General features: G+C 37.1%; 1 protein-coding gene across 1 annotated transcript in view; it reads right to left on the reverse strand.

Annotated features, from left to right (window-relative positions):
• Positions 1-1,718: 1,718 nt before the first annotated feature.
• LOC114361971 (uncharacterized) overlaps positions 1,719-11,812 on the reverse strand; it is a 34,430-nt gene continuing 24,336 nt past the window's right edge. Inside the window, exons 6-7 of the mRNA XM_028317204.1 lie at positions 4,303-4,401; positions 1,719-1,854 (exon numbers count right to left, since the gene is read on the reverse strand). Coding sequence (XP_028173005.1) covers positions 1,719-1,854; positions 4,303-4,401 — 235 coding nt within the window. The remainder of the gene's footprint in view (positions 1,855-4,302; positions 4,402-11,812) is intronic.

The following is an 11,812-nucleotide window of genomic DNA, read 5'->3' on the forward strand; positions in this document are numbered from 1 at the left end:
AAGTCTCATATAGAAAAAATACGCCGCAAACTAAGTAGCTTTACATACGCATTTCGTGAAATAAAGAAAACCACTGACTTAGCCACTGCGATCACTACCTACTACGCCTACGCATACTCGTGGCTCAGCTACGGCGTCATTCTATGGGGAAGTAGCACCGAAGCTCCCAGTTTACTAACGATGCAAAAAAAACTTATACGAATTTTGGTCAACATAGAAAGCACTGATAGTTGTAAACCTCATTTTGAATTCCATCGAATCTTAACACTACCCTGTATCTTCATATTAGAGATATGCAAGTTCGTTCGCAAGTACCCGAATCTGTATACTAAACGAGATGGTAACATTAACAAATATCAACTTCGCGATAGAAATAAATTAGCACTACCGGCCTCCATAATGAAACACCACTCTTCTAGCCCATTAGTAATGTCCATTAAAATATACAACAAACTGCCAGATTACTTAAGAAATATAAAAGATAATAAACACTTTCAAAACGATTTCAAAAATATACTAATAAAAAAATGCTATTACACTATAAAGGAATTTTTAGAAGATAAAAATATCAAATAGAATACACAAAATTAAATATCTAAAACAAATATTGTAACAACGTCACATTTATCAATCAATACTACTAGCGCCATCTCGTGGCGTTCGCCTGCATTACCAAGCCACCGCGGATCACCGTGCTTATTGCAAGATCTATTCAGTCTAGGAAATGTTTGCGCCGCTCACCGCTAGATGCCACTAGCACATTGAGAGTCGATTTCTACACCGCGGTGTCCAGATTTTTTTTCCCTTATAGACCTTCCGACGATTATGTTGAATAAAGTAAGTATTGTGAGGCGTAAGTAAAAAGCCAAGGTTGCATCCGACTGTGACGTTCTTTCGGGGAATCACAGATTGGGACTTCCGAACGCCTAATTACAAATTGCCAGCGATTCTCCCGCGTCTGTGTCCAACGTCCTTGCGGGAATTGGTCTACGGACGGGAGACGCCCGCACCCGCTATTTTTGTACCTACTGCCGTACTTTCCAATAAAGTACCCCATTTTTGCATCACACAAGGTGTTGTTATTTGGAGCCCATCACCCCGCTTGTCAGCCGAAAAACTCAACCCTACAAAAATATAATATTAAAACAAATTACATAACCTATAATTAAATATATATTACAGTAATATTATATTACTTATAATATAATAATACACTGGATACAATAATTTAATATTTATTCTAATTAATAATATTTAAGAATCTAGTTTAATACAATAATAATAATTATTTTTTAAATTCCTCCTCTCCATTGTTGTTGTGCCCGACAGGGTTCATGGTGATCCAATTATATATTTAAGACCTAATGTACACTGTGAAATGCAATAAAGATTTGAGTATTTGAGTATTGAGTATTGGATGAACTTTGAATCTTTGAAAGGGAAAAAGTGGAGCGCGAATTTATAGCGATTTAACAATTTATAAAATCATGTTAAACATAAAAATACCACTGTATTTTTATTCATCACAGCTAGATTAAAAAAAAAACATTTACCTTTTCTTAGAATTTTAATTGGAAATGTTGTCTTCTCTCTGAAAATGAAATTCAATCTTTTTAAATCTAATAGATTGTTATTTTCATTTTAACAAGGATAATGGAGAAATAACCGGTTATACGCATCACTTTTTCGCCTTTTTTTCGTATAACAGTATTTTGGGTTCAAGATATTTTAACAGTGACATTCGCTTCGCATCGCTCGCACGGTACGGACGTGCGCTCCGCTTCGCCCGCCCGCTCGCATGCGCTGCGCTCCGAGTTCCTCGAGCTTATCGCCCTCGCTCTGCGAGTCTTGTTTCTGTGGTGTTTTGTNAAAAAAAAAAAAAAAAAAAAAAAAAAAAAAAAAAAAAAAAAAAAAAAAAAAAAAAAAATTTTAACAGTAAAGTAGAGAGTTTGTTTGTGATTAATTAATTATTATTATAATTTCACCATCATATGCAAGTACTTCATGATCCTTCCAGGGCGTAGTTGGGAATATCGACAAATAGGTTGTTCTCATCGAACCGCCCGAATTTTTAGTGGGCACAACGCGATATGGCCAGCCAAATCATAAAGTGCCGACGTTTCACACCGCCTTACCATACTTAACATAACAGACATAAAACAAAGCACGTAATACAATAAGGCTGAGATGCACCATCTTCCCAGATCTGCCCGTGTACCCCTAGCGATGCACAAGCACAGAACTGTAGGTTTCACAGGCAGTTTCCGCTACCAGGCTACTAAGTGTTGGAACAATATACCACCTCCAATAAGAGCAGCCAAATCAAAGCATGCATTTAAGACTCTGCTTAAATCTGCATTATTGGAGTCGCAAAAACCTGTAACCTGATTGCGCCTTGGTAGTGGTTTCTGATCTGGTCCAGTGGTTTCATGCGTGGTTGTTTTGTTGAACCCTGGCATAATTTGCATAATTTTTATTTTTATATTATTTTTATCAGTGTATTTTCTCCTTTCCTCTTTATCATAAATATCTTAATCTATTTAGTTATATTTATGTACTTAAACTCACCACACCCCAACCGTCACGTTGACGTGTTACGCGCGTTCTTTCGTCCTTAGGCTATAGCTGAAAATCAGTGGTTTGCTTTTAAGTAAACCAATTACTGAGCTATTGCCGTTTTGCATTGCTGCGACACACATTTCTGTATAAAGTGTGTACCTATATTGTATGTCATAATGATTTTTTTTNCGGCGGCAAATGTTGCCAGACTAAGAAAACATGTTTCACAACAAAATTTATTTATATTTTTAACTTCCCGCCCGATAAGGGGAAGTTATTGTTTTCACCCCAAAAGTCGGAAGTGAAAATTTTGTGAATTATCATCGCGTTTTAGGGTCACTAAAATGATTTTATGCTATTTTTAGAAAAATGTATGTATGTGTGTGTGTGTATGGATGGATGGATGTTCGGATTCAAATTTTGGCGAACGATTACTAATAGGGAAATGAAGCAATCGATTTAAAATTTTGACAGTAGGTTTGTCTCGTGGTGGAATCGTGGCCATTACTTTGTGTAGACTATCGGCCATTCGCAGATTGTTTAAACAATTGAAAAAAGCATTGTTTTTGTTATAACTAAAAAACTATTGTCTGAAATGAAAAATGTATTGAAACTTTTTTGTGAAAAATTGGAATGTCTACAAAATTGATTATGTGAATTCCGGCAGTACAAACGTTATGTATCTAAGAATTTGCGATATTCTGGAAAATCAACTGTAAACATCGTATAGTCCCGATTAATCGGGAAGATTTTGCGATTTGCCATTAGGCAAGATGCCACCAAACCAGAATCACATCCATAACAAATAATATACTTTGCAGAGTCACACCCATCCAGAGTCGCACCCATTACGGCTTATTTTTGTTTTATTCTCGCTTTAAACATTTTTGAGTCGCGAGGCCCCTTGTACCGCGAGGCCGTAGGCGGTGGCCCACATCGCCCACGCTTAACGCCGCCTCTGCGTTTTACCATTAAAAACAATACAATTTTACGGAGCTAATGATAGTGCGTGCACTCGCGCGCACGCACCGCAGGAGAAGTTTGCGACGGTAACCCATCCACTTGACCACTGCGTAGATTGAAAAACCTTCGCTATCAAAAGTCATTATGGTTACAAGCTAAAGGACTAATTATAAAATATTTTGTATAATGAATGCCAATTTTTGTATTAAGGCCAATTAAGTTTTAACTTTGAAATGGTAATTAAGCATTTTCAGATATTCGCAACATTTCAGCCTGCCTTTTGTTCTGCCCTCTATTCAGAACTTTTCAATCAACAGTTGACCATTCCAGACCAATTCCAATTACTCGGACAGTTCCAAAGTTCGCCAATAACAAAAAAGCTCGACTGGGAGTTGGCATTTTACAATATCCAACAATACAGAAAGTTGTGGAACAAACACACCAGCACTAGAAGTGTAATTTATTTTGTTTTTTGCGCGAATCGAAATATTTTTCAGTCCGGTTGTGGATTAAGCAACAATCTACGGATTTTACTTTGTTGTAGAGTTGTAAACATTGATTGAAAATCATTTTGCTACAAAGTTAATAACGGTCGTGAAGCTTTAACACTCTAAAGAAAGTTTTGTTCTTATACTCCTGTCCCATAAAAATACGAGACTCATGCCCGTTTTCACTATCAATCCCTAATTTTTAAGTGACCCCTATGGTAACAAATAACAGGAATTTTGATTACATAGGCGTCACTTAAAAATCAAGGATTGATGGATTATTATATCTTACCTGCAGTGGAGGTTTCTGGGGTAAACTCCTGGATACGCAGCTGACTGTACGTAGCACGTTTGTAGCCGACAGTCTCGGAAAACTCTTTCACAGTACGACCTGCAACAAAATAACTGGTGTTAACAAGTTTTATTACTAGCACTACGTAGCCTAGGCGCAGACCACCGACTTTTAGTTAGTCGACAGTTGGGTCGGGCTGTTGATCAGTATGGAGATGTATGAAAGTGCGCACATTACACCGATTTGCTATCGGCCGATTCTTCATCACAAATTAGAATCGGGCCCAACTATCGGCCAACTAAAAGTCGGTGGTCTGCGCCTAGACGTACTATAGTCACTAAATATCCACCTAAATACCAAATGAATAGTAATCGAATGTAACGGAAAACTATCGTTCGATCCATCCTCTCCGTTTCTTCACCCGTCACTGAATTTTAATTCAAACCACTGCTCGTCCCAAATTTTCTTATGACACAAAATCAAATCGGCGAATCGGGGGAATCCCCAAGTCAGCATTGTCACCTCGCCCACTCCAGTCTATTACTAGGCATAAATCAGTGCAGGTCGTAATAGGTGGCCAGGGACATAGCCTTATGAGAACAGTTCACTTTCGAGCATGTGTAAGGCATGCTCAACGTTGGCCCCGACATTGGTCTTACGCCACTCGTCCAGCATGTCCCAAGGTTGTTGCCCATACTAATTTCTATATTTACACTTTGGTCGAGTGGCATTGACACCAACGTGTGGACTGTGGAGCCGGCGTAAGAGTAATAGTCGTTCAACTTATGTCTTACATTTCTTACCTAAAAATTTCTTAGAAGAAAACATTAAAAGTGGCTCGGATGAAGTAGGTAATTGAGTAATTTGGGTGTCACTGGATCTGCCTACAACCTACTCGCATCCTATCTTTCAAATAGAAGTCAGATTGTTAGGATGGGTGACTATGAAAGTGCGATTTGTAATATAACATGCGGCGTTCCGCAGGGCTCAATACTGGGACCCCTCTTATTTCTAATTTATATCAATAACATAAACCAAATCGGTCTGAAGGGTTATCTAACTTTATACGCTGATGACACTTGCTTATTCTATTTTGGAAAATGTATACATGAAATCATAAATGACGCACAAAATGATCTAAATATCGTAAACGAGTGGTTTCTATATAACCTACTTACTATAAATACATCCAAGACATCGTTTATGATATTTGTTGCTAAAAATAAACAGTTACCTCAATTTACCCCCTTAAAAGTTAACAACATCATCATCAGTCAGTCTAGTAGTGAGAAATACCTAGGATTAATATTAGATGATCAACTTACATGGAGACCCCACATTGACCATGTGCGGTCGAAGCTTATAGCACTTTCTGGCGCCTTGCGTAGAATGGGTAACTGTCTCCCATTAACAATAAAGCATACTGTCTACAACGCGTTAGTGAAACCTCATTTGGAGTATCTTGTGGAAATCTGGGGATCGGCACCCAGATCTGCCCGTGTACCCCTAGCGATGCACAAGCACAGAACTGTAGGTTTCACGGGCAGTTTCCGCTACCAGGCTACTAAGTGTTGGAACAATATACCACCTCCAATAAGAGCAGCCAAATCAAAGCATGCATTTAAGACTCTGCTTAAATCTGCATTATTGGAGTCGCAAAAACCTGTAACCTGATTGCGCCTTGGTAGTGGTTTCTGATCTGGTCCAGTGGTTTCATGCGTGGTTGTTTTGTTGAACCCTGGCATAATTTGCATAATTTTTATTTTTATATTATTTTTATCAGTGTATTTTCTCCTTTCCTCTTTATCATAAATATCTTAATCTATTTAGTTATATTTATGTATTTAAACTCACCACACCCCAACCGTCACGTTGACGTGTTACGCGCGTTCTTTCGTCCTTAGGCTATAGCTGAAAATCAGTGGTTTGCTTTTAAGTAAACCAATTACTGAGCTATTGCCGTTTTGCATTGCTGCGACACACATTTCTGTATAAAGTGTGTACCTATATTGTATGTCATAATGATTTTTTTTCTTTTTATTTCTGTCTTACCATACCATGTCATATTGTCCTGAGGGTACTATTTTGTCCTACTTTTAGTACTTTCTGTTTATAATGTGTGTTTCTGTTATGCAAATAAACGTTTTATCTATCTATCTATCTATCTATCTTAATTTAACTAAGATAAACGTCAAATATCTGTCAAACTCCATACAAAAAGCACCGGTTATTGTTATTATTACGGTTAAAATAAGTTGATGCAACTCAACCTAAGTCTTGTTGTCTAAGGCTGGGTTGCACCATCTTACTTTAACTTTGACAAACGTCAAAAATATGTCAAACTCCATAAAAAAACACCGGTTATCGTTAAAGTTACGGTCAAAATTAGGTGGTGCAACTCAGCCTTAGTTTTCTAAGTAGGTTTGTCAATCCTCCACACGCGATACAGACTGTATCACCCACCCTACACAAAGCGCAGTGAAACAGAATCGAGTTATCTCTGGAAATGTTTAATGAACTAAAGACATCAAGTTCAGTTGCACAAAACAGAGATACAACCAAAACATTCTTCTTCCTCGGTCCCTCATTGATAAGGACCGCGACCACATAGTGTTCCTCCACAGACTGCGGTCATAAGCTGTGTGGACCGCACGATGCAAATGCGCCCACTGTCTTACCATAACCTTACAGTCATATTTTTTTTTTAATTTACGAAGGCGAGTGAGCTTTACATGTGTGGTGGCTCGCTACTGTTCGTTTTAAAAAGTTTTCATAGACATTACACTACGTTATGTGCTATCTACACGTACACACACAAATCAAACTCACTCGCCTTCGCGAGTTGCAGAAACTATAATACAACGACTTAATAATAAGTTCTACAGTGGTGTAACTTAGTTTTCTGAGGCTGAGTTGCACCACCTCATTTTAACCGTAACAATAAGCGGTGCATTTTGTATGGAGTTTGACAGATTTTTGATGTTTGTCAAAGTTAAAGTAAGATGGTGCAACCCAGACTAAGTATTTGCCAATCCACCACACCCTGTGGGATACAGGCTACACGTCCGTCTGAATCACTCACACAAAGCGCAGCGAAACAGAATCGAGTTATCTCTGGAAATATTTTTCGTACACAGTCTAGAATCCCATCTAGTTTTTATCCAGCTCCGTAATAGGATTTAGTTTGTGTGTTCCAAACGTGTTTTTGCGATCCAATGTAATCAGGGAATTAGTGCGGATGGGAGTGTTTTTAACCTAAACAAGTGTGCATTAAAGAAGATTACAAAATAATTTTGTGTAAAATTGTCCATTGAAGTATCATGTCATGTAGGGAGATATAATATGTAGTTGAAGGTTTGACTGAACTAAGTTTTCACTACTATAAGACAAAGTTTTCCATCTCATGTCTAATTCGCGATAAACTCAAAAACTACTGAACAGATTTTAATGCAATTTTCACCAATAGATTTAGATATAGATAGAATGTATAAGTAAACGTAATCAAGTCAAGGTTTTGTGTAAATAAGTTATTTATCCTTGCGAAATTGGGGCAAGTCGCTAGTGACAAATAAATCACAGTGATTGTAAAAATAGTGGCATAAAATAAACCCAAAGGGAAAACGATATAACTGGCGAGAATTTATCGTAGCCTTAAAATTAATGTCGTCAATACCAACCCGTTAAAGAGAATAGTTGTAATGGATTTTGGTTCAAGTAACAAGCGATAAGCTTTTCTAAATCTATAGCTTTCGCTTTGAAAGGTCACTGATTGACTGACTCACTCATCACGAAACCTCAGAAACTACAAATGCTAGGAGTCTCAAATTTTTTTCTTGTCCTTTTCTAAAAGGACCTACGTTCTAACGTAGGTGGTCACTTAGGTCGGATTTTACGAAACTCCACCCTTAAGAGGGTAAAAGCACGCGTTTTACCGAAGGCACATACAATTTTCTCCTTTTTAAGTAAGCCTAGCTTTTATTTGGTATAACTACTTTGTTGACCATGCATGTTTCAAAGCACTACAATAAAGATCATGATCAAGTATAGTTCAAATAGGAGAATTATCTCTTAAAGCTCTATTACTATTATGCTAAATTACTTTATTGTTAACACAAAATTATTATCTGTTTAGTTTAATCCTCAACTTAAATGCCGTTTATTGTTTGATAAAGGCCTCTTCCGCATTCACAACGACAGGTCTTGCGTTACTCGCATCCAGGTGCGTTACAAGATCGTCAGTCCACCGAGTGGGAGGAGTTTTCTCGTTACTTACACCATCCCCCTTAATTCCTTTGCTCGTAAAAAGCGCGCTAAACATCCAGCTGCAGTAAACGCGGGCGTAAACTTGTAGTGGCGCCCTCTGCAGGTGCGTTGTGAATATTCATGCGGTACTATCCAGACATACTCGACGGTAGCTCTTAAAACGGGGGTGTAAGTAGCATGACAAGGATCGAGGACTTGAATGTACTGGGAATAGGTGCTCGTAGATGACACCTCGGATCTTGGATGAAGGATAAGTATAAGTATTAAGTTGGTATGTACCGGCAATGGGTAGAGAATATTGGAACTGGTAAGAGTCTTGACAAGGATAAGTTCTTGTAAAGTTAGTTTGTTTATTTTTCGCTCTTCCATCTCTACCTTAGATTTAACTAACGACGAAGTAGTTACTTCGAGTTATTTGAAACACATTACCGATCATCGTTTCCTATGTCCTGAGACAATCTGAATTACAACTTCATAACATCAATCAATTCAATTCAATGTAAGTGAACGTTTGAAATAAATGCACGGAACAAATCCTAAAAGAAAAAAAGAAAATTCATATTTTTTAACACAGGAAAGCTTCACAGAGCAGAGCTTCATTTAACAGCTGAAAAAGCGAAATACTATTAATTCTACCATTGGAAAAATCGATTACCACGTGCCAAACCAGTAGAAAAACTAATAATAAAGTTTCTGTTTCTGGCTCAGTGAGAACTAAGGAACCCCTCTGTAGGGAGGCTAATGAAATCGGCCCCGCTTGACCTAACTTAGTTTAGTCAACGACTTTCGATTCCGATTTGCAATTAAATTATTCCGTTTTGTTAAATATAGGTACAGCTGGTTTTATTATACTTGATGTACTCTTCATAGCAATTCAAGGAAAGTAATTCATTGGGGGAGGCCTATGTTCAGCAGTGGACGTCCTGTGGCTGAAATGATGGTGATGAATCACAGTGGTATTTTAAGACATGGTTTGGTATGTTAAAGGTAAGGAAGGCGCTGGATGCAGGCTGCTACCCGGTTGGTCATTATGGAAATCATTGAGAGAGGCCTATGTTCAGCAATGGACATCCTATGGCTGAAGTGATGTTTTACGTGCAATTTTACAACCGTATTACATACTCAATTACAGTGTTATGTAAGGTACCTACAAGTTTAGGTACTGGTTAGGTTTTTATTGGCGGTAAAAATAGATCCTGGCTAGAAAGGTAGGAACGGAAGGTGATAAGAGCTCCGTTTTAAATACAGGTAGCTTGTTTCAAGTAGCATTATATCATATCAGTCTGAATATTTATGAAAATAATAGAGATGATTCTGTTGCTTCCAAACCTAAGCTCTAAAAACCAAATGTTGGAACAAAAAATGTCTAGAAAATCCGTTCTTTGTGAGCACTTAGCACCTAGTAAGGACTTAGCACCTACGTTCTAAAAGTAACCCCTATGCAAAATTTGAGACTCCTAGCACTTGTAGTTTCTAAGATTTCGTGATGAGTGAGTGAGTGAGTCAGTCAGTCAATCAGTGACCTTTCGCTTTTATTAATATGGATAGATTGTAGTGCATTGGAGTGAAAAGCACAGCAGCTGTTACTAATGTACGAGCACCTCAATCCATTTGTATGTATGACATAACAGTTCCAGAGTAGTTAAATATTGGCGCACCTGGATGGGATTTATTTGTTTCATAATAAAAATGCCCGGATAACGAATTTATTCGTTTACTACTTTTTGCACAGTTTCCATACAGCTCCGAACGAGCGTGGCATAAAAAATATTCGATACGAATTAATCCCATTTTTATGTGTGGAACAGGGGATTTATTTGTTTTTATGGTGTTTGTGTGAAAAAATATTTTTTAAAGTTGCGACTGCATTAATATTGCGTGTGCTCATATGGGCTGGTTTCCTATAGTCAATCCTTGTCCGAATTCGTCCTTTATGTGTCAAATTTCAATCAGTTTGCGATCAATTCTATAAATTGTTGATGCGTTTACACTTGAATGTTGCTGAAATCTGGCTTTTAAATTTTCCGGGAAACACTTCTACCATTACGAGTATTAATAATATATTTCTCTAAATATTGATTATTATTATTAAACACCTCGCATTTTGGTTTCACAAAATATTTGATAGACAAAACAAACATTAGCATAAACTGCGAAAAGCGCATTTATTATTTTGTTTAACCTAAATGGAAGTAAATTAGAGTCAATGTACCAATGTTTGGCGTTCTAAACAAAGTAATATTTTACGACGAATCCTCTTTTAAAATACTTAAATACCTAGCTCTAACAGATAAGTTCGCAAATCAACATTTCTGTTACAGCTAAATAGAAAAGTTTACTGATCGACAATTTCATTGTATTTTATACTTTCTCTCAGAATGTATGAAAAATATGTTAACTAAGGCTTATAGAATGGCTTGAATAGACATTTGAAAACTAACGAATCTTTTCATTCCATATACAGGTTTTAAAAAAAACCCGGGTGTCTGTTTCAAAAAAGTAGAGCTATTGCTCCAATATTTGACTATTGAGATACGTCGGTCAATGTTTTCACTCCCATGGCTGTATGTAGAAATGTTGCCATGGTTTTGAATTACTACCAAATACTTTATCTATTATTTGTTGTAACAATCATAAATTAAGCCATGTTATATTGAAAGATGTTCTGAAGAAAAAGCTAAATAAATAAAACTTGCTCAAAATGTCTCTACAATATTCACTCACATGTTAATACACGACGGGATTCGACTAACAACCAACAAGTGTGCCTAATCTAAGATGAAATACAGATCCTGAATCCAAATAAATTCTATATCTGCTGTGCAAATTGCCAATATTGTTGGTGGCAAATGCCAATATATCGCAAAGTTTGTAGTCAAACACATGCGTCCAACGTTTCGCACAGAGCCGCTTAAACATGAAAAATGGCGTCGGTGCATAGCTTTATGCAAGTACACGGGATTTATGAATTTCTAAACGCCATGTTGTAAGAAATTTATTTGTCGGCAACATGCAAACTGAGTGATAAAGTTAATTTTTTTATTGAATCGTAAAAGCTTTTTTTCTTTTGGAAATTTTATATGAATAAGATTCTTCAAAAGTCAGTGGTTTACCTTCTTTAGTACGTAAGCTCTATCACTTTCAAAATAAATGATTACTTAATTTATTTATAAGACTGTGAACCGTTTTTCAGCTATTGGGAGCTATTCTCGTCTACGCTTACCACGTTGGCCAAGCAGTTAGATTG

Source organism: Ostrinia furnacalis, unplaced genomic scaffold, assembly GCF_004193835.3.
Source record: "Ostrinia furnacalis isolate ACB-3 unplaced genomic scaffold, ASM419383v2 OfSCF6076, whole genome shotgun sequence".
Classification (NCBI taxonomy): Eukaryota; Metazoa; Arthropoda; class Insecta; order Lepidoptera; family Crambidae; genus Ostrinia; species Ostrinia furnacalis.